The sequence below is a fragment of the Ambystoma mexicanum genome, chromosome 3q (assembly GCF_040938575.1).
Source record: "Ambystoma mexicanum isolate Mex_15411 chromosome 3q, UKY_AmexF1_1, whole genome shotgun sequence".
NCBI classification, from domain to species: Eukaryota; Metazoa; Chordata; class Amphibia; order Caudata; family Ambystomatidae; genus Ambystoma; species Ambystoma mexicanum.
The window spans coordinates 912,381,168-912,405,518 of NC_090926.1; the positions used below are offsets into that span (position 1 = coordinate 912,381,168).

The following is a 24,351-nucleotide window of genomic DNA, read 5'->3' on the forward strand; positions in this document are numbered from 1 at the left end:
TTATCTTGATGGCATTTGTAATGTGCATCGTGCGCCATGGTCCATCATGGTGCTGTAGCTCGGGAAGTTAATTAAGCTGAGGGAAAGATTATCTGAATAGAAAGGTCTTCAAAAGATGCCAGAAGGAGAGCTGGTCTTTAATAGCGCATATCGGCTGTGGAAGCAGGTTCCACAGCTTAGCTGCTGCCAAAGTGAAGGCACGGCCACCTACATGGGGGAGCTGGACCCAGGCTACTTGGATGGTAAGAGACGACTGAGACCGCAAAGGGAAATTAGGCACATATGACTGAAATTTAAACTGCAGGTATTACGCTCCAGTACCATAGAAAGCCCGATGCACTCTTCACATAGATGGGCCCCCCAAGTGCTAAGGCCTTTTTTGTGATTTTGGTATTTCACCATTCAATGCCTTCTAACGTTTTCTCTTTAATTAACCCCTTAAGTGCCAAGGACGAGCTATCTCATCCTTGGCAACAGGGAGGTAATCCCAAGGACGAGAGACCTTGCCCTTGGCACTTAAGGGGTTAAACAGAACTTTTTGGACAAAAGGAAGCCAGTGCCGTTGTCTCAGAGCAGTAGAGATGTGCATAGAGGAGGGAGTCTGGGTTACCAGTGTGGCAGCAACATTTTGCAGGAGCTGAAGGCGGTGCATTAAGTAGAGTGGCTGCGCTAAATAGAGAGAATTGCAGTAGTCATTTGTGCTAAGCATAATCAAAGCTACTGCAGGAGCATGCAACGCGGAATGAAGAAATAATAGCACCTTACACAGCAACCTGAGCTTGTAGTGCCCAGAGAAAGAGAAGAAAAAAAGCCTAACACCCAATTCTCTCACCCAAAAACACAGGTGACGGGAGCAACCCAAGAGAAGAAAGGCCAAAAAGAGGGACTCCAGAGGGAAAGAGCAGATTGGAGGGGGAGGGGGCAAACCACCAAGACCTCTGTATTGTCTCCAACTTCAGCCAGTCGTCGGCCATCCAACAGCCCATGGCCTCCAGGGACCCCTGTGGATGAGACGGCGGGCCGGATTGAGACAGGTCCATCCGGAAGATTATCTGCATGTCATCAGCATACGAGTAGCACCGGAGGCCATGTGAGTGGATGAGCCCAATGAGCGGCTGGATGTATATGCTGATTAGAGTGGGGGACAAGGCAGATCCCTGACGTACTCCAAAGAACAGAGCAAGAGAAAAAGAACGGAAGGGGAGGGGGGATTGGGCCTGTTCCGATTTGAAAGACTAAGGGGCCGATTCATGGAATTATTTGCATGGTTCAAAGAGATTTTGCACTGCTGAAAAGTGATTTTGCACTGCTGACGCAAACTCGGATTCATGGAACTGTGTAAAGTGCATTTTTACACTGCAAAGTCAGTGCAGATTTCCTTTTGTACTGCAAAAATGACTTTGCCCTCACTTTGCACTACAAAAATACACTTTGAACCGTGCAAAATATTCCATGAATCGGGCCCTTTAATCAGAGAAGCACCTGCCTGGCAATCCCCTCCCCGACCAGGTGTAGATGGTTTGCCTCAGCCGTTGTGGTGGCAAAGCTCCTGGAGCACCAGCTAGAGTGCAAGGGATGCAAACCTTACTGCAGGAATGCAAAACCTAATACCTACTTATTTTCTGTCCAGTTTTCAGACTACATTTTTGATGTTCATGATGTACATGTAATACCTGAGACACCCTCCATCTCATGAGTCATTCTGACTCTAAAAATATATGTCGTCCTATATGTATTTTTATGTCTTAAAAAAGGCACTATAATTCTGATTTTTGCGATACTGGAATCATTGATCAGCCTGGCATGTTACCTGTATTCAATTTGAGGGGGTGGGGGATCTAGGACCTGCACTACAACACTTTCACACAACATGTTATATCCAGCAATAGTGTGCAACATTAGAAATCTTCCACACAACACATTATATCCAGAGTTGGTGTGCGACATGCAGAAAGCTTGCACACTCCATGTGTATTTATTTTATTTATTTATTGAGCATTTGTTAGGTGCCTACACAACAAAACAGTGTTTCCAGTCACCACAAGACAAAGTGGGGAGGGAACATGGGAGTACATAGTTATGGCAAAAGGACAGTACATATACAATGATGGTCCTAATAGGCGTTGTGACATTCAGACTTGCAAGTGCAATGAAGAGAAGAGAGGGAGACAGGGGAGAGAAGAGGGGGAACAGGGTAAGGGGAAGGAGGGGGAAGGGAGAAGGGTGCTGCTGAGAGCCTGGGAGGGAGGTGCCAAGGAATGCCAGGAGAGGAGGCCACTGGCTAATTGCAAGGGTGGAAGAATCCCAAGGGTAGGATGCACAGTCGCCAGGTAGGGGGTGCACATGGGCAGTACACGGGGTGGGGGTGTTGGTGTTGGCTGATTAGGGGCCTGGTAACCTGTGAGGTTCATGAAAGACCAGGCCACCAGTCTCAGCGGCAGTGGGGGGGTGATTAGCAGGGAAGGGAGAGAGGGAAACAGGTAGAGAAAAGCAGAGTTTTGAGAAGCTTCCGGAAGTTAAGGATGTCCGGCTCAAGACTGAGAGGGACAGCTGAAGAGAGATACCTGCCCCCCCCCCCCACTCTCTGCTTGGAGAAACATTTGACAAGCAAAGAGTTGGACTTAGAGGAGCCGAGGGCTCTAGCAGAGCAGTATTCAGGGAGAGAAAGTTGGAGATAGCGTGGTCCCAGGTCCAGCATTAGCATGCAACTTGAAGAAAGCTTGCATACACCATTTTATATCCAGCATTAGTGTGCAATAACAAGAAAGCCTGCACACGGCATTGTATATCTAGTGTTAGTGTGCAATGTGAAGGAAACTTGAACATGCCATCTTATATCCAGCATGTGTGTGAAATATAAAGAATGTTTGCAAACATCATGTTATTTCCAGAATTAGCATACAATATGAAGAAGCTTGCAGACATCATCTTACATTCAGGGTTAGTGTGCAACAAGAAGAAAGTTTGCATCCACCATGTTATACCCAGTGTTAGTGTGAAACATGAAGAAAGCTTGCTGTAAGTGGGTTCAACCCAGCACTCCACCTAAGTCAATGCCTAGTATGGGATGCCCAATTGAAACCCTTATTCATATATTTTTATGTCAAAAGTTCTTTTATTTCTGGATGATGTACCCTTATATAACGCTCCTCTCTTTGAATCCCCCCGGTCTCACTGAACCAAGAAAGAGGTTTGTTTTGCAAAGTTAAAAGATTTATTTGAAGAGTTGCACAATATATATGTCAAACATTTATGAATATGAACAATATCTGAATATCACACTTATGAATATTTATACAATGATCAGCAATGGGTAATATCACAATAATCAACAATCTCTTTAATCAATTAGGAGTAGGAATAGGAAAAATAAAGTAGCAGAGAATAAAACTTTGTGTGGGTTCAATGAAATGCAATGAGGTGAAATTAATGCAACACAGAAATGAAACTTGGTATGAATCCAATCAAAGACAATGTAATCACTCTTTCCCCCTGTTACTACTCCCTCCCCCCAATATGCGATATGAAGAGATGGAATGAGGGCACACAGGTTTTAGGAATATGCAATCAACAAATGCAGTTTCAATCCCGATTCCCTCCCAGCAAGTTTAGAGAGAACAGGAATGATTTTAAAACAGGTCAAATGCTTTAAATGTGATTTGAAATTAATAGGAAAAATGCTAAATGGGATTCAGAACTAGCGCGAGCCGCTTTGGATAGATTCAGGTAAACACTAGCAATGATTTTTGAGTGATTGGCAGATATGAAATTAAATTCAGAGGTTGAATGCAAGAAATAGCTGTTTTTACATGTGGTGAAATTTAGCCAAATGCGAAATTGCGGCTAACTTTTCAGCGTGCGAGAAATGCGATCACGGAAAAACTATAAGGAGTTGGAATGTTCAGTTTGTCTGAAAGCTGAGGATGTTAGCTCCACAATGACATTTAAATTTCGTTCCTAGCATGTACGGTTCAGAAGTTACAGGGGTTTTAGTAAAGGTCGATTTTTCTCAAAAAGGGTCAAGATTTCAAATGAGAGATGCGCTTTTTGAAGATTACAAGCAAGGATTTCTTAACACTAAGGGAGGCTATGAAGATGCAAGATACCAACGGTACAGCCACCAGTCCAGAGGCGCCTCTGTCTGATTTTTGTCCGCTGCGACATTTGCCTTCTTCAGCAAAATATTAGCACACAGATGATTATCACTGCAATTATCACAGGATTATGTGGATGGGAGAAGGATACAGGATAGACACAAGAGATTCTACAATGCAGTTATGGATATGTTGGAATGGGTTGGATTGGATTACTTAATACTAAGAGGTTTGCTATGGACAGTTCTATGCTAAATACTCACTACTATGGCTTTGGAATGGAAAGGGCCCATCAAAGATCTGGTCAAAGGTTTGGCTGGAATCGCTCGCCACCAGACATGTCTCAGGCGTTGGTTCTGCTCTCAGCAAGGCACTCTGGTCTGCACGGCCTCTTGGACTGGATATGACGGGTTTTGGGTTACAGCTCTGCTGGACTGATCTGGATCTTGGGTTCTAGCAAGGATTCTTAACCAGAAGCAGCAAAAACAGCACAGCCAGGCTGTTGAATAAGTTAGGCCCCGTGGAAGTTTAGGGGTTAAATCAGGTTAAGATTTTGAAGGTCCACTGAGAAAGGTTCAGCTTTTGCGGTTAGGCCTCTGCTTCAGGTTTCTAAAGTCAGGATCTCTGGAGTCTAGAAATGGGTTCTTCCTGCAGAGCACTTTGCCGGTAGATCAGTGATGGGTGAATGTGTGTCTTTCTAGGTCCTCAACAGTGCCTATTTATGTTTTTTCCAAGTGGGTGGGGAGGCTGATTATACTACGTCCAACACTCTAAGAATCTGATAGGTCAGAGAATTCACTCTCCCCTGATTTGAGAAGGGAACAGTGTGTCATGATGTGTCATGATGTGTCATGTTTATGGCCCAGGGAGAAAACCTCCCCTATGTTTCTGTACAGTATATCTTATTTTTTATTAAAAACATATTTCCAATATCCCCGACTTGTTAATAATACATATTTACATTACAGATTCACTAAGGTACGTTTCTGTCAAAGCCTCATGTTCCTACAAGTTTTGGTTCCCAAATGACAGTTTTTCGCGCTTTTGGTGGGTTACCCATTTTTCGGATCTGAACAATTTTTTATACATATCTGCACATAACATCTGGGCATATCCCTGTTAATTTTTATGTTCCTAGCATAATCACAATACCTAGAATATGAACATTTTCGTGGTTCAGTCTCTGAATGTCGCACAGATTCCAAATTAGTTTTAAACTGTGAGCAAACTTTTCATTTTAATAACCTCTAAATTCCATATTTTTACCAGTTCAGTACAATTTGCTATAAGTCTTTTTCTTAAACATACAGTTTCTGTGCTTTCTGAATCCACACACGGTTTGTCTCTGCCTTCAAGGTCTTGGCTGGGCCAGAGAGTCACATGGGCTTGTTTTACTGGGCAGTTGGTTTCAGTCACACCCGAATTAGCATTTTCTTTCAGTTCAAGAAACCCATTGTTTCTTTCCCAGAACAGCAGAGCAAGTCTCCTCCTCTTCTCATTAGCATCCAAATGAGATATCCTCTCCTTTTGGTGGGAAGACAAAGGGTGGTGTGTTCTCAGTGGGGGAAAACCTCTTTGAAGTTTAGCTGAATCAGGTTACCTTACAGTAAATTGTGACATTGTTCCTTTTGAAAATTAAAGTTACAATTTTAAAATAAGCAAACATATCTTCAATTCCAGTCTTTTTCAACATGAAATTTAAGTTGTGGCAACCTATTGCATTTGATGGAAGTCTCTTCTTTCCCCACCTTAGATTTTGAGACACAAGTTTTAACATGGCAGATTTAGAGATCGCCAGCTTCTGACAGAGGCGAGTAGCGGTATTGCGCCTATTTCAACATATTTTTCAAGCAAGCCTCTTTAAATGTGGATTTTCTTCTGGTAAAAGTACTTCTGCTGACATTGTATTTATGTGGATTCTTGAAGTAGAATGATGTTTACCCAACAAGGAAGTTGGATCTTTTGTGTGGTTTGTGAACCATGATTTTTGCAAATTTGACAACCAAGAAAAACGGATTTCCAAACAGCTCTGTGTTTCTTTTGCAATCAGCATTGCTTTTTCAAGTAGTTTCAGGCTGCTCTGTAGGTAGCCCAATGGTGGGTTTTGGCAGTCTGCTGTGTTACCACTGACCTAGGCAAAAGTGGGTTGGTGTAACGCTCACCTGATTCCCACGGAGGCGCTGACCCAAACTGGACTGCTACAGTTGCTTCTATGACTATGATGAGGCGTAGAACTCGGAAGACGCTCTGGGCAGGACCTCCGATTATTGACTGTCTGGCTTGTAAGGTGAGTTTTCTGCAGGTGGAAGAAAAAGGGGTAATTACAAGCTAGTTGGATAAATTCTCCCACCAATCTTCTGCTTTTCCCACTTCTTGGTTCTCGACTGGTCTCCACGAACTCTCACCTTTGGTTTAGTAAAGCCGAGCTCTCCATCCTGCTTCTGGTGCAGGGGCGCGTGGAATCCAGTTACGTCACTGGATGATTTCAGTGTTTAGGCTCAGTGTCCTTTTGTGGCTTGTAATAGTCCTTCAGGTGCCGAGGAGCTGTTGGCGACACCACCACTGCTGTGCAAGAAGAGGCTCGTGAGTATAGATGATCTGAGGCCGCTTCTGAAGGAGCACCCTTTTATAATGTCCTTTTCTGTCTTTCAGGTGCCGAGATGCTGTGGGCGATGCCGCCGCTGTTGCACGTGCGGTGGCACGTAAGTATAACTGAATTGTGGCCGTTTCCAAATGGGCGCCTCTGATAATGTCTTTTCCTTCCTTTCAGGTGCCGAAATGCTGAGGGCGAAGCTGCCGCTGCTGAGCGTGAGGAAGCGCGTAAGTATTACTGAATTGTGGCCACTTCAAAATGGGCACCTCTAATAATGTCTTTTCCTTTCTTTCAGATGCCGAAATGCTGAGGGCGATGCTGCCGCTGCTGCGCGTGAAGAAGCGCGTAAGTATAACTGAGTTGCAAACCCTTTGGCTCGGACACCACTAACAATGTCTTTTGTCTTCCAGGTGCTGGAATGCTGCCGAAGCGAAGGCCGCAGTGAACTCCGGTGTGATCACGGATGGATAAGGTAAGCGAGCGCAGCTGCAAGCGTGTTGCCCGTTTTCTAACCTTATGTCTTTATTTGCTGGTTGTCGGAGACTGGACTCTTGTGGCTGAATTCTGGTGAGTAGATGTTCCTGTGCCTTTTCTTCATCCACAGGTTGCTGCTCGAGAAGCTGAGGGTGTGTCTGGACCTGGAATGCAGGAGCCGACTCGGTGAGCGTCCTGCTGCTGTTGCAGAATAACGCGAAGCATGTGAATTCTATCGGGCGTGGTTTAAATAGTGGAGAAGTGCTTTGGTGCGTATTCTTCCTCCAGCCTCACCCAGGTAAGAAAAGAGTTCCAGTGTCAGAGGATTAGCATCAGCCCCACCCAGGTAAGAAAAGAGTTCCTGTAACAGAGGATTGGTCCCTCCCAGCCAGTGGCTGGGACTTCACCCAGCTTGGATTGTTCTAGGTGAGTATGCAGCATGGTCTGCCACAGGTAAGTCCACCCAATCACTACTGCACACTTTAAGAATATGAGCCCGGCGCCCATGGCGCCGGCACTGTGGTTCCTTATGAGCCTGGCGCCAGAGGCGCCAGGACATGGCCCAAAGGGCTTCTGTAGGGGTCTGCTGGAACCGGGGGTGTGGATGATGAGCCTGCTTCCGGGGACGCTGGGCCAGTCTTGGCTCCTCGGGAGTAGCGCTCATGACAGTTGGCGGCCTATTTTTCCGTTTTTTCCTACGTACATCTGGGTGATTTATAGCGAGCATCATGCTTTCTGGCAGCCATTCTGATGTTCCTGATGCAAGCAGCGCATAGGAATGTTGCAGGGCCTGGACTAGTGGGTTAAAACATCCCACATTGCACATGTCATCTTATATCAAGCATTTGTGTGCAACATGATGAAAACCTGCACACACCATCTTATACCCTGCGTTAGCATGCAACATGGATAAAGCTTTCCACACCATGCTTTATCCAGCATTAGTGTGCAACCTGATGAAAACTTGCACACACCATCTTATACCCTGTGTTAGCATGCAACATGGAGAAAGCTTTCACACACAATGCTATATCCAGGATTAGTGCGCAACATGTTGAAAACTTGCACACAATCTTATATCCGGCATTAATGTGCAACATGAAGAAAGCTGGCAGACACCAACTCACATTACAACCAAAGAAATGATGGGTGGAAGGTTTTGAACAAATCTGAACCACTGGAACTGCTCTGAGCAACCTTCCACACCACTGTTTATTAGCCCGTCTGCTCCATTGCCAAAGGGGTGCAGCCATATGCAAATCAGTCTGGTAGTGCCACCAATGGTAGCAGCACAGCCCAAACTGCTAGGCCTAGTCCCCTCTGCACAGAAACACAATCAACCGCAGACATGTTTCAGCTTGTTGGGCCTCATCAGTGAGGTGCAGCTGGGTTCCTTACGGCACAGTGTGTAAGGGGCCCACGCCTGGGCATACCCTCTCTCACATAGGGAGACAACCTACAGCCAAAAAAGTGATGGGTGGAATGTTTTGAATAAATCTGAACCACTGGCACTGCTCTGGGCAACCTTCCACACCTTTTCCTTTTTTGCCCGTCTGCGCCATTGCAAAAGGGGTCCAGCCATATGCAAATCAGACAGGCACCAACTCATGTCGAGCATTATCGTGTAACATGAAGAAATCTTGCATACACCATCTTATATCTAGGGTTAGTGGGAAACCTGACCACAGCTTTCATACACCATGTTTTGTCCAGCTTTAATGCGCAACATGCAGAACGCTTGCACGCACCATCTTATAAGGAGCATTAGTGAGGAACATGAAGAAAGCTTACATACAGCTTTGTATATCCAGTATTAGTGTGCAACGTGAAGAAAGCCTGCACACATCATCTCATATCCAGCATTAGTATGCAACATGAAGAAGGCTTGCATCATATGTTATTTTCAGCATTGGTGTGAAGAAAGCTTGCACACACCATCTTACATCTAGCATCAGTGTGCTATGTGGACAAAGCCTGAACACACCATGTTTATTTATTTCATTTGTATTTTTTTTTTCATTTGTAAAGCGCCTAACCCTTAGGCACTAGGGCGCTGTTGGAGACCAGTTACATTATACAAAAGCTTTCTTCAGCGCAAGTAATGCCACAACATTATATCAAGCATTAATGTGTGTTAAGATGGATTTCTGAACTCTGACCTGGAGGGGCAGAGGTTCAGAAGGCCAGCCTAGTTTCTTGGAACAGGGTAACCTCTGGACAAGTGAGACCAATCAGGGTAGCGATGGCGGCGGTCACGACTAAGTTTCAAGAGGGGTGAGGGGCACTGAAAGCACAATGAGCACCCAAAGCAAGGACACTTACAAATTACTCCAGACAGGTGTTATATTAAAATTATAAACACATTTATTACAAGGCCTTTGTAACATCGACCATAGTTAAGAATCACAATAATACATAAGTAACCCAACACATCACATATACAAGACCGAGGGGTCTAAGGAGTTAGGAGCACGTAATATGTAGACCACCTAGATGGGGAGGAAAACAGGCAGTGCAAGTAATCATTAGACCCAGTTTGACATCTGAAATACACCTAACTAGGAAGAAGTCCGAGCCCTACGAAGAGAGGAGCCTTATGCTCAAAAGTACCTGCACGCACTGGTGCCAATGGACAAAAGAGGGTCTCTTCAAGGATATCAGGCAGTTCAGGAAGGTGAATGAAGCGATGCAGAACAAGTCCCCACTACTCAAGCAAGGCCTCCACTAGTGGGCAGAGGCAGGGTGAGAGTGTGGGATAGAGTCGCTATTTTGCAACAGCAGTAGAAAAGAAACAGGCTCCTGTGCGAGGGGCCAACTGGTTGGGGTATGGACTACTCACCGGTCCCCGACGCAGGCAGACCCAGACTTCTCCAGTTCAGTTCACGTTGCTGGCAGGTTCAGCTGCGATGATCAGGACGTCTCAACACCGGGTAGATTCTGCAAAGCAGGATGCAGGGTCGAGGGTGTCCCAAATGCAGCGGACGTGCACAGGTTGTTACCACAGCAGGGCAACACGTCAACCGCGTTTACTCTGGTCCGGGCGCACTCGTCTCACTTCAGACCTGGGAATGCCAAGTGTACGAAATTCAGTGTGAGGGTGCCGTGGACGCAGAGCAAGCAGTAGACCAAGTTTCGAGGGCTTCCCCGAAACGGCGGTGGTGACAGAGCAATGCGTCCTGCCTAAGCTGGTCAGCCCACTGGTTGGCCCAGGGAAACTTCCGAAGAGGCTTAGTTGATCCCACTATTCCAATGGGTCGAAGCGCCTTCCCAGACCTTCTAGGATGATCAGATGAAGAGGGGTCTCGCAGGACGACAGCGGTTCAGGGTGCCAAACCTTCAGCGGGTCACCAGCGGTTCCTCGACTCAGCTTCTTGTTGCAGGATACTTGGCTCCTTATCCCTTGTTCGGTGTGAACTCAGGAGATCGACATGGTAGTGGTGTTTCCAGCCTCCTCTTATCCAAAGTTCCCTTCGCGCCAAAACGGAGAGGACCCAATGGGAGATCTGCTCACAACCTCTTACACCATACGTGGACCTATCACGGACCATGGTGGTCCCAGGCATTCAGGACACACCAGACTCTCTGGTACCAGCATGTGTATTGGGACCAGACATCCCAGCCCACACCCAGGAGGCACACACAAGGCATGCAGAAGCCCGCAAAAGCTTTGGGGTTTCGCGGGAAAGTGCATGACCAAATAAGGCTGGACCCGGGGGAAGGTGAAGGGGCAAGATGGTCAGTGGAGAGGACAAAGAACCTCGTGGCATGGCCATTTTGGAGCCAGGCCACTCCTTTGTGCCAAACACGGTAAGCGCGGATAACATGGCGAAAAAGAGTTAAAAACACAAGAGAAACGATAGCTGCCACCAGTCCCGTCCGTGACACACTTGCACAGTTCATAATAAGTCCAGAGAGAGTTTCTAGGGCCTTTGGAATGACTAGAGACCCAAGAGCACGGTAATGTAAGTTACGGTGCACTCTGGTTTCATGCTGCACAAAAGCTGCAACATGAGGAAAGGACTAAGGGAAACAAAGTCTCCCAGTACTGACTGTCTTAAGGGCATGTCAATTTCCCCATAAGAATTGAGCGAAAGCCCAGAGGAGTGCAGCGGAAGGCTGCGCTTCTCTGGCAAAGTCTAGATCAGGGTGTAAAACAACAGCAAAAAGTTTGGGGGTCACCACATGGAGGGAAAATTACATACAATATGAAATCTTTCCTAACAATGTGCAACATGAAGAAAGCATGCACACATCATGTTATATCCAGTGTTAGTGTGCAACATGAAGAAAGCTTGCAAACATCATGTTATATCCAGCATTAGTGTGCAACATGAAGGCAGGTTGACTTTTTTCTGTTTAGAGGGCAGAAATGACCCTCTTCTAGATTTTCCTGACTCTCACTTTTGCCCTTTATCATTTATTGTATCCCCATTCTCCTCTCACTCCCCCTTCAAATTCTATCCCTTTCCTTTACCTCGCTAGTCTTCTATCCTTTCTCCATCCTAACCTCATCCCCTCACTATGCCTATGTCCCTCCATCTCCGTCCCTCAAACCTCACAGGCCCCTGCAGTTGGCATATCGTGCTGCATCCCGCTCCCTTGCCGATTTGAGTCATGCTGCAGCATGCATAACACATCTCAGGTGAGTCAGGGTAGTTAATGGAAGGTCTTCCAAAAGGACATTATGTCATGATGCCTACCCCCGGGGACTCAGACCAAGTCCAGCAACCCCGGAAGCAGGCATCAAGTTATCCCAAGCAAGCCCAACAACCCCTGCTAGGGGCTATTTGGGTGCAGTCCTGGCGCCTATGGTGCCAGGCTCATATGGAGAGTCAGCCCTGGCGCCATAGGCGCCAGGCTCATAGATTAAAACTTACCTGATGCTGACCATGCTGCAAACTTACCTGATGCAGACCATGCTGCAAGAGCTCCAAGCCAAAAGAGGCTTGGAAGGGATTACTTTACTTAGGGACTATTTTTTACTCGGGCGGGGCTGGGGAGGAATACTTACCTGGTACTACTTTGGAGGCTATTTAAACCACGTCCGAAGAACAGCACATGCTTTGCGTTATTCTGCATCCAGCAGCGTAACGCTCACCGTGCCTGCAAGTCTGCATCCAGCCTTCACCCGCCTCGAGTTTGGAGCTCCTAGAAAAAGGGAGAAAGAAGGAGAAAAGGTTAGAACAAGAGCAATACCTTTGATCCTTACCTGAATTCCTGATACATTGCGCCTTCAAGCTGGAAGAAAGAAGCTATTTATGCGCATCGCCTCGCCTGCTGCAGCGCCGCGCTGAACTCACCGGCCTTCGCAACATCTTCACATTCCACCGCATCCTCCTGCATGTTCCCGCCGCACTCCAGCACCTAAGGATGAGACAAGAACAGCAAGGTGAGCCAAGGGAATACACAGAGGAATATTAGTTACCCCCCCATAGACTTACCTGATTTTACCACCGGGGGCACTATTCCTCTTCACGGGTCGGCGCAGCTTCCACTGCATCTTTGCCGAACCCCAGCCCCTAGGGGGAAACAAAAGGACAGCAAGGTGAAACAAAGGGACTAATAAGGGGAACCCTCCTCACCACAATAGACTTACCTGATTTTACCACCGGAGGTATTATTCCCTGAGACTTCATACTTTCTCTCAGCGCCTGAATAAGGGAGAAAGCAACAGGTTACATATTGACATTATTTTATCGAACTGTGTTGGAAAATACAAATCCTTACCAGAATACTACCGGTTGCCACGAGGAACTCTTCATTAGGGTCAAGCTGCAACCTGCAAGGAATCGGACAAGAGTGAAAGTCAGGCATTTGAACTCTTACGAACTTTATACTTACGGAGTCTTGCCGGGAATCTCAGAGTCAATATTGTTCTGGAACTCACCAATTCCTTCGAGCCAGTGAAGCAACTGGTTATCAACGCGCCCCTGCGCTCAATGCAGGATGGAGAGCTCATCTTTTCAAACCATCAGGTGAGACTATAAGAGGGGACATCAAAGGTGATCTGTGGGGAGAACAGCGGGGGTGGGGGGATTTACGCTCAACTCCACGGGTGGTTAATTCCCTTTCTCCATTTGCAGAAGAATATTCCTACGGGCCAAGCAAACAAAGCTAGGTGGGCCAGTCCAGTCCGTCATCTCGGCCCTACGCGTCACATTGGTGGAGACCGCAGCTGTCCAGTTCCGATCAACGCCTCTGTGGGAGCCAGGTGAGCTTAACACATTATCACCAATCAAGTGGGAGAGGAGCAAGGCTTGGACAGCAGATCTGACGTTGTTTTCTGGAATGAAGGTCTTGATTTCCTGCAGGAGAGAAATTTGGTACCAAGCTGTTTGTATCTTCCTTGCTATGTGCTGTTTAAGGAGAGGCGCCTGTCGATGTCAAGCCCAAGAGGCTTGGTGCCGGTGGCAGGCTGGGTTTTGAAGCCCTCGAGGTGCATAGCAGAGGGCCAGGTCTGGATGTCTGAGTGTTCGGTGTTGTTGGTCAGCAGTAGGAACTCAGTGTTGGAGGGAGTCTGACTCCACTCCCCTCTAGGCTTCACTTTTCTTAGTCATTTGGATGTGAAATGCTCTGTTTCCTCACTCTGAAATGCCTGTGTTCCTGACTAGGCTCTAGCCTCCCTCTAGAAGGACTGAAGTGCAACACCGCCCTCCCCAAGGCATCCAAGCAAAAGCCACCTCAGGGACACTCACTCTAGCTCTCCACTACCTATGGCCACTTATTTGCTTCTCCTCTGCCGTCTCCTTCTTCAAGCTATGCTGTGCTCCGCTGATCGCGGGAGTCCTGACTGGATCATGGTGGCATGTGTATGGTAGGGAGAGGAGCTCTGTGCAGCCTTAAATATGCAGTGTTTTCAGGGTCTAAGCCTCACAGCCCTACATGCGGCTGCCTAACGAGTTGGTAGATGCTGAAGCAGATCACAGGCTATGCCTACTGGCCCCACTGCCCTTGGCTGAATCTGACCTGCCCTTCTCCTGAGAATGCTCTTTTCTATCTTTTCACTCTCCTCTCACCGACATTCATGTTCCCCCTTCTCCTATCCCCTCTTTCCCTCCTTGCTCAGCCACCTTGAGGAGAACTCTAGGATCTACGTGTTTTGCTGCATGGCCATCATTTCACTTTAGGATTTATTGCCATTGTAGCTGCCCGGCACTGTGCATTTGCACTACTCACGCCATTGATGTGTCACCCTGGCATGGCCCAGTGTAGCCTGCAGCCCTCTCTCATCTCTGGCAGCTACACGTGAGGTGTACATTGATGGGGGATCCAGAAGGGAGTGTCCCTTCTCCTGAGGGTGTCTAACCTCTTTGACATGATACGAAGCCGAAATGGGATCATGGCTGTCATTACACAGTAGGCGGTAAGGGATTACCGGCACCGGTAAGGGCACCGGTGCTGGTAATCCCTTACCGCCCTACTATGAGGTCCCTTAGCGGTCCCTTCCTTAATGCCAGGTCTGACCCGGTGTTAAGGACAGGACCCATTAAGGTACTTCAGAGCTAATAACGGTACCACAAGTACCGTTATTAACTTCTTCCCCATTCCCATTGAGCCCTATAGGGGCTCAAATGAGAATGGGGAATGGTTCCCGGAATGGGGGAATGGTTCCCGGAATGGGGACTTACCGGGTCCTCCAAGGTCGGAATGACCCGGTAAGTCCGCTAATAGCGCGATGGCTACCGCCTACCCATTGTCTTTTGCAAATGGATGACATTCCTACTATGAAAACCTCTCATCTCTGGTTGGAACCAGCCTCTCATTCTACAGAGTTTCTGTACACCCTCTACAGTCAATCAAAGAGCAACGGAGCATAAAGTACTTTTCCGCAGAAATCAAAGTGTCAAAAGGATGAGAGGCATGGCAAAACCTGAATCAAAAAGGACCGGTACTTATTTCCGGTTAACTTAAAATGCAGGCAACAGACAAGCATTCTCAGGTCGTTTGGGCATTATGAATACTGCTACAAACTTGCATTGAGATTCCAGAGCATTGGGGGGGGGCGTCTAGTGAGCACTATAGAAAGAGAAAAGGGACTAGCGTAGGCACAGGCCCTAGCTAGATATATTACTTTTGTTATCCAAACAGGATAGAATGAATATTACCACTATTTCCAGCATGGATTTACATACAGAAGAAAATAATAGAATTTCTATATCTCGCGTGGGTTGGACTCAGCAAGCATGCACCACTGCCCTGGCCTGCGAGCACACGCTCAGCAGTGGAACATGTTTTAGGGCTCTGTAGGAAACAGCAGCCAGGGTCGGACTGGGGCATAAAATAGTCTCGGGCGCCAATGAAATAGTTGCTCACAGATGCAAAAGGAATTCATTCCTTTCGTGACACACTGTTTAATAGTACCTAAGGAGGAGTTTTTTGATAAAATGTAATGCACATTTTGCAATTGAAGGAATATTTATTCAGCAACAATGGTCAAAATTATTAGCCGCAGGGTGAAAACTCAAACTGGCCAAAAAAGCGGGCCACTTTGACCAAAAAAACTGTCCCCTACTAAAATTTAGCATTTTTGGTTCGGGCATTGCCGTATTGCCCTATAGGCCAGTCAAAGCCTGACAGCAGCTGCCTTCACCTGTGGAAACTCCCTGGTGGAACCTTGTCGACCAAAATGTTCATTATCCAGTGACTCCAATCACCTAGTTATTTAGCGGCGTAGAGTATTTGGCAATAGGGCTAATTTTTAAAATATAATTTAAAAAAATATTAATTTTTTCTAAATAAAGTGAGCTTTTTAGTGAGTTGAAAGTGTGCTATTTATATCAAGAATCTTTTTTTTTTATAGCGGTGAGGTCATTGCAAGAACAGGGTGAAAATGTATCTATGTTTTCTAAAATCTCACCACCTAGCCTCCAGGAAGGGCTGCCACTAGTCTCATTTCTCTATGAAAAGGAATAGCGCACAGGCCTCCAGTAGCGCCTATGCCGGTGTTTCAGGCCTCACTGACTGCCTGTTTGCTGGTGCCACGTCCCATGGCTTTGTGTGCTAGAGGAATGGGGTCATGGGCAATCCGGACACCATTGCCAGAAGGACATGTTCCTCCTGCATCCTTCTCATGTTATTCAGTGGAGAATCCATCACAGCATGACGGTGTACTGCAGGCAATGGAGGCAGGCCCGAAGAAAGGACAAATGCCTGGATACAGGTAAAGTGATTGATCTGCCATCACACATTGTGTGAAGGAGATAATAAGCAGGTTATTAAACAGCAGCTTGCAGACTTACAACCCAGTGCTTCACCACTGCATCACATGCACTCCATGCAGTGGGCACGGCTCTAGTGGGTTGGCATTAGAGAGATGGCTGCTCTTGCTCCAGGATGGGATTTATTGGTGGGCACTCATAAAGTTGTATTTAAAGCAAAAAGGTTTCGAAAATATCCGGATCAGTCCAACCGCATCAGAAACAAATGTCAACATGATCCACAATACGTATGATTAAAACTTTCCAAACCCATACCACAAAACCCATCCCCAAGACATTTTGCATGAGTTGCAAAGATTAGCAGTGGAGCAAGTCATGAAATTGCACCGGCTTCAATATGCCGCCTTCACCAAGCCTTAAACTAAAGGAAATGTGGAGACGCCTGGAGCATCGCTGGGATGTGCATGAGGTCATCTTTGTGAATCGTAAGGGGTTATCCTGGATACCTGGCAATTCATTTACTTTTTCAGAAAGTACATTTTCCACGCCGTTTTCGTGTTTGGTGATAAGTGCAAGTTTTTATTCATCAAATTGTAGTGTTGGCTCATGGTCCCAGTTAAGGTCAGCTGACACGTGTTTCGACCTTGCGGGTCTTTATCAATGCTAGTGGAGGTGGTTTCTTGCCCCATATGTGGTCCTGGGCTGGTATTTGCGGTCAGTCCTGTGTGCGACAGCTGGGCTCCTCATAGGCCCTGGACGTATCAATGCCACAATACTTTGACTACCAGGGTCTATGAGGAGCCTAGCTGTCGCACACAGGTCTGACCAGGAACCAACCCAGGACCCCATATGGGGCAAGAAACCACCACCACTAGTCTTGATAAAGACCCACTGGGTCGAAACACATGTCAGCTGACCTTAACTGGGACCATGAGCCCACACTACAAACAATTTGATGAATAAAAACTTGCACTTATCACCAAATGCGAAAATGGTGTGGAAAATCTACTTTCTAAAAAAGTAAATGAATTGCGAGGTATCCAGGATAAACCATTATCATACAACAAAGGAGGTGTGGGCTTCACCTCAAAACGCATCCTATGACCTTTTCACTAAGCAATAAGGGGATCACAACAATAAACAGAGCTTAGCAAGGACGGTTCCAACCCTAGGGCCTCAGTACAATCTTTGTGAATCACATAGCCTGTGAGCATCTTAAAGATACTCAAAGTATCTCAGCCTTTACTCCAATTTACAGCTTTGTGCACTTGCTATGAAGTAGCAGGTGCAAAGCCAAGATGCTCCTGGGCACCACCCTATTTTTCCCAGTGCAAATCTTTGCACATTCAGGCCATTTGTGTCTTAGCAGTAAAGCTGTGTGAAGAAACGAAATGTCATAAGTGTGCAAATGTGAACATAAAAAATGTGCAAATGTGACAAAGTACAAAAATGAAACTGTGCACATGTGCAATTGACTTGCAAACAGCATTAAGCACTAACTTCATATCCGTGCAGCGTCTGTACGCAGCCGGAGTGTGCCGGCTGCAGGAGCCAGCAACAAAACAGTAACAGAAACACATTTTTCCTAATTGAGACTCACTTATAGATTTCTTCGGCTTTCTCCTTCACCTTGGACTGGTCACCATACTTCAAGTCTTCACACGCTTCCCAGAAGCCCATGTTCTCTCCTAATTAAAAAGACAAGAGGGTCACAGGGGTATTTTTCCAGCAAGCAGTATAAATGATGGTTAATCGTGCCTGAGCTACACTACTATGCACACAAGGCTATCTTTCAATACCTGTCAACTGGGCCTATGTTCTAAGGGTCATCTTGATCAAGTTCTAGACTTTAGGTATTTATTTGATTCCGATTCTTGTGGGGCGCTGCGTGCCCGTAGGACTGAGAGCACAACATGTAAGATGGAGACGAAGACCTGGGATGGTAGTGTCTATTCAGGAAGATATAAAAGATGTGTCTTCACATGTTTCTTAAAGACCGTGAGAGAAATTGAGTTTTTGATATTTGTGGGCAGGGTGTTCCAATCACGAGGTGCAGTGAAATCAAAGCTACAATCACTAACGTTTTTCAAATGAGATCTTGTCTGATTGAGCAGAAAGGTGTCAGAAGAGCGCAAGGACCTACTAAATACTTTCCTCAATATTCTCTTAGTAAGATAGGATGGTGCCTTGCCATTTTGGCATTTGTAGGCAAGAGACAGAGGGCCTCATTACACGGTAGGCGGTAAGGGTTTACCGGTACCGGTAAGGGCACCAGTACCGGTAAACCCTTACCACCTTACTACGAGTTCCCTTTGCGGGACCCGACCTTAACGGTTGGTTTTACCAGCCTTTAAAGTAGGGTGCCACAAAGGGACCTTGGTGCTAAATACGGTACTGCAATTTGCGGTACCGTAATTAGCGCCTTCCCCATTCCCATTATGCCCTATGCAGGCAAAAATGGGAATGGGGAAGTGCCTTGGTGAATGGGGAATTACCACCCCCGCTCACCTTGGAGTAGGGTGGTAATTCCGCCATCCACCAAGGCAGACACGGTAAAATACTGGCGGCAACCATGGCACTAATAGCGCCATGGTTACCGCCTACCGTGTAATGAGGCCCAGAGGGCAGCCAGGTAGCATCATTCAAAGGGATGTTGTCTAAAAAGCCAGGTACGTAATAAGATGACCCTCATAATAAGGGGCCGATTACCATTCTAGTGAGAAAGTGTAAGATGAATTGCCTCCATCAGTTGCCCCCACCACTCTTGTTGGGTTACTTGATTGATATCAGGCCGATTCAGTGAGATTTTCCTCCATAACAGGATCAATGCTGGCCAGCACCTGAAATTGATTGACAGTTTGCTTTGGGCATGCCTTGTGGCCTCCGAGCAGGTGAACTCTGTTGTGCTATGCAGATATATTCCCCATTCCTTTGGAAAGGGAAGCTGCTGTGAAGGCTTGCAACAGATAGGATGCAATCCTCTCACAGACCCTGCTAGAAATTCAGAGGGTCTCACAGGGCCCTGAGGGTGCGTGATAATAGCCACAGAGATCAAGCCTACTCCCACTGGGGTGGAGAACCAGAAAGGAACAGAGGCAGAGAGAGAGACTGAGAGATGAAAAGAGAGGGATGTCCCTTGAATCCGTGCTCGCTGACAGAAGAAGAGCTGCCTGCAGGTAAGGAAGCAGGCCCCTAGGCCCTAAGCGGCTGAAGCCTCTCTGAGAGAATGACCGAGAGAGTGAGTGGGTGCTATTATGCCTTCCAAGCCTCAGTAAGTGGTCTGACTCCAGCCTTCCTTGTGGGACAGAGACTGACTATGGCAAAATGTATATCCTAAAGAGATCGGATAAGTAGGGTCCAAACACCCTGCACACAGACACCTAAACTATCCTTACTAAACTGCTAAAGTCTCCCAACTAAGCAAGTCTGCCAAAGAAGTCTCACTCCCCTTTAAACAAGGTGTGCTAAATTCGCCCCCATCGATTCCCTATTCAGATGTACTAATTGAAATGTCCTGTTACAAAGGACAAGCTGTACCGCAACTACATCTTAGCCAGTGCTCAAACTAGATGTCTCATAGAGCACCAGATAAGCATTTGCATTAGAATGGAGTGATCCTCTATTGATTACATTAACATATATCGATAAAAAGCAAAGTGTTCCACTAAAGAGGGGAGAGAGCAAACCCGGTAGGTGCTAGCAATGGCACTTGAATGTGCCGCCCGCTCTGCTGCCCCAGATAAAGGATGAAACGAGGGCATGCGACAGGAAGTGGCCAAATATAAATACACGGAGTGCGACTTATTTGGAAAAAGGCAACTGTGACATAAGACCGATTTGAGAGAAGTTTTAATAAGAAGAAGGAAACCATGACTCCTGTGACTCTGTATGATTGTCTCAATGTAATTCTTGCTTAAGCCTACATTTTGCTGGCAGAGTTACCCCATTCCAGCGGTATTCTCAGCAGGCCAGAGTCTACCAGAGAGGAAACGTGGAGGGACTGTGCGTCTGCATAACTTAAGACCTCTACAAGCAGAGTGGCGGGAGAGAAAAAGAACTACGCGTTGCATCTGCCGTATCTCATTTCCTGTTGGCCATATTAAGCTAGCACTCAAATGACTTGGTCCACTTTCACATTACCGGTGGAAAGGATTCTTCAAGCCTTTTTCAACCTACCATAAACTTGCTGGTATTTGCTAAGCATGCCCCAATGCTCCAACCACGAGGCTGTCAGACTAGACTCCACTGATGATCCCTAATAAGGGTGAAACCAGGTATGTCATTGTCCGCAGCCTTGATAGCGGCCTGTCATGGGTTGACAGCCCTGCCCTGTAAGAAAATGAAACATTTCTTGAGCAAAGGTCTTGTATTTGGGGGAATTCGCATACCCACAATGGTTTGAACATACAGTTCTGAACTGGAGGTGAACTTCCAGTGATGGCTATTGGGTGGCACTGTGGCACGTGGGATTTGGCTCAAATGATTTTTTAACACAATGCCATAAAATGGACTATTTAAAATGGCGGTATTGCTGAGATCATGCATGCCCCAAATGGCCCACCAGGTTAGAAGTGGAATGCCTAAATGACATAAAACAATGAGACCCATAAAATAATAATATGACGCGCATCAGAAAATATGACATAATGTAGATTGTCACCAATTCAGTGCTAATTTGCTTCTACTTCTCTAGGGTGCCTATGAAGAGGGATATAGCAACTCACGCATGGAGCTGCAGTCCACACTATGTTTGGAACCACAGCAGAGAGATAGGACACATGTTGCCTGACTATAATAATCCACACCTTCACTGGCTGAGCCATTAGCCTAGATGCAAGTAGAGGAGGTTGGGAGGAGCATACAGGGTACACCTCTCACATGTGACTATATCCCATGTCAGCCAAGGATCATGCTCAAAGGCTTAGTGAGAACACTTCAAATGTTTTTTATCAACTTACCAGGCATTTGGTGAGTCTGACTGGCACTTGATCAATGATAAACAGATGTTCCTTCTGGCTGGTCTACGCATGTCACCTTAGAGCCTATAAGAAAGGTCCTTCATGCCTCTGCTAGCCTCATCAAAGGTTTCCGTAAATGTGACCACATAAAGCTTGTATTCATTGAATCTCACTGGTTTCCAATATACTTCATGCATCACCTTCAAAGCCAGCTGCATCAAATTAAAAGCTGTCACCATGCAGGCTCCATCCTATCTAGAAGACTAATTCAACATCTCTGATGGCCAGCACATCACCAAAACTCAGGACCTGACCATAATAGAACAGCAGAAATTCAAAAAAGAAAAAAACTGGGAAACGAACATTCTCGCTCCACGACCCCAGACTGTGGTACCTCATACATGTGAACATCAGACTGTACCCTCAGGTAAATTCAGAAAATAAATCAAGACCCCCCCCCTCTTCAAGGAACCACTTTGCCACACCCCATGAGATATATTCCACAAATCCACTCATCACACTATCCCTCCTGACAACCAATCTTCAGAGCTCAACCCTTTCTGACCTCCACATCCCTTTGAACACTGGTACATGTTCCCTACTAACTGTAAATGTTCATTGCTCCTTGCTTTCCTAAATGGTGATTAATACCATTTTATAATGACAGTCCCCCTTAAAATCGTCTAATAGATGCCTTTATCCCCTGCCAATGAAGCGTGTGCTCCATTCTTTCCTGAAAATAAGGTTGTGCTTTCTACAAATTAGCTTGAATCACAAGTGTGTTTGTATTGACTTGCATCAACAGCAGCATCCATCTGCTGAGAAAAACATTCTGTTGAGCAAAGGGATCATTCTAATAGGCAGCCTAATGGAATAGACATATTCTTCATGGTGCTTAATGCTCTGCCAGGTCAGAGGTTGAAGGCCTTCCCTAAGCATCTTGTGTTTAGAATGTACTTACTAATGCATTAGATACTGAAATTGTTGACCCTTTTAATAAGCTTAAACATACAAGAACTTAGATTTGGTCTGAGTCCTCAATATGAAGCTTGCATTTAGATGTAAGTGTAGGTAAATTGTAAAGAATGTCTTGTCTTAGGTACACCCAGATGTGCTCATTAAATCTTCCAAGCATTGGTCAAAGAAATGGATAATGGATCTGGGCATTCCTGGTTCACAAAAGAGTTGACTTTTTATATAAACACTATATGGTCCTATTGCATTCAAAGGAAATTGACAATTCCTATGTTACACCCAAGAAAATGTTCACTTTGTGCCCATTTTACTTGTAATGGCAAATGAATAAAGAATGGGCTTATCAACAGATTTAACTGATCTATAAGGTGATTTGTAATAAACATTCTTTGTATCATTGCCTTAAAGAATAATAACATTCAAATAGTAAATTTGAGCATGTTCCCCTTTCCGATGGCATCAACCACGCAGAAACCTCTTCACATTAAATGATTTTATTTTTCATCAAAGCCTACAGCCTAACATCTTTAATTACAAATGGAGGACTGGCGCAATTCCATTTTAAATTAATTGTCCATTTCACATCGTTTATTTGATATTTCATTGCAAATCAAAACATTAAATCAAATATTGTTTGACAATATAAATGCACATATAATTTATTGTCAGTTTAGGGTGAAGAACACGACAGAATTGTTTGGGGGCAGGCAGGCAGGAGATTATATTACATTTGGTGTCTGTAACTGTAACTGTAACTGAGTGTGTTATCTTTTATTGACCATGTCAAATACTTGTTAAAGAGATGAAAGTCTTACATTTCTTCATAGGCACGAGGAGATTGTATTCATTGTCTGTAATTGACGGGCATGTCTTTACAGGGTTACAGTTACAGCTCCTAAGTGCACGGTAGGCCTGGAGGCATTGCTGGGGAGACTGATTGAGGAGAGACCTGGTGCTCAGTGAAACTCTGAGGCCCGACAGGCAACCAGCCGGCACGACATACAGGTACGTCAGCAGGGAGAGAAAGAGAGAAAGTAGACATGAAAAGGCAGGTCTTGAACTGCTTCCGGAATTTAAGGTGGTCTGGTTCAAGTTTGAGAGGGTCAGGGAGTTCCTTCCAGAGGGCGGCACCTGCAGAGGAGAGTGATCTACCCCCTCTCTTTGTCTGGAGACTCGTCTGACCCTCAGCGAGTTTGAGGTAGCTGAGCCAAAGGCTCGAAAAGGAAGGTATTTTGTAAGAAAGTGTTGGATGTAGTGTGGGACCCAGCCCCAGAAAGCATTGTGGATGATGCAGAGGGTCTTGAACTTGATATTTGCAGCCACTGGGAGCGAGTGGAGAAATTTCAGGGCTAGGGATATACAGTCCCTGGGCTTGAGACCAAGGACAGCTCTTGCAGTCCTGTTCTGGATTAGTTGAAGAAGGCAAAGAGTAGAGGAAGGCAGATTGAGAAAGAGCTGTTGCAGTAGTCCAGCCTGGAGAGAACCAGGGCTCTGGAGACAGTGAGCGTCTGGGGAAAGTGAGAAAAGGAAGAATACCTTTGAGGAGGTGCAGCTACTACTGGGCCTTCTTGGCAAGGCTCATGATGCAAGGAGAGAGTGGAGTCGAAAGATGACACCAAGGGTTTTTGCCTCACAGCAAAGCGAAGGAAGAAGGGCCAAAGAGGGCGGCCAGAGTGAGAGAGGGAAAGCGGGAGCAGGGATCCCAATGAGAAGGATCCCTGTTCTACTGGCAATAAGGCAGAGATCATTGGAGCAGCACCAATCCTGAATTGCAGATAAACCATCAGGAATGAGCGAGAGAGAAGAAGATGCTGAGGGGAGCCTCAAACGCACCTGAGGGTTGTCCCCATAACACTGAAAGTTAAAAGAGAAGGTAGGGATCAGGTGGGCCAAAGGGGTCAAGTGGACACTGAAGAGCCAGGGTGAGAGGATAGAGCCCCAGGGAACACAACATGACATGTGGAGAGAAAGAACCCAAGTTGGACATGGGAGGGTTGGTCCAGTAGGAAGGAGGTCAACCTCTCCAGGGCCTGATCCATGATCCCCAGGTCCCCAAGGAGTTGATTTATCAGAATGGTGTGAATGACCATGTCAAAAGC

The 24,351-nt window shown here is 46.1% G+C and overlaps 1 protein-coding gene across 1 annotated transcript in view; it reads right to left on the reverse strand.

Annotated features, from left to right (window-relative positions):
- The window catches only part of RGS9 (regulator of G protein signaling 9), a 1,220,104-nt gene that overhangs the window by 212,695 nt on the left and 983,058 nt on the right, over positions 1 to 24,351 (reverse strand). The window contains exon 14 of the mRNA XM_069655056.1: positions 17,920 to 18,007. Within this exon, the coding sequence (XP_069511157.1) occupies positions 17,920 to 18,007 (88 nt within the window). The remainder of the gene's footprint in view (positions 1 to 17,919; positions 18,008 to 24,351) is intronic.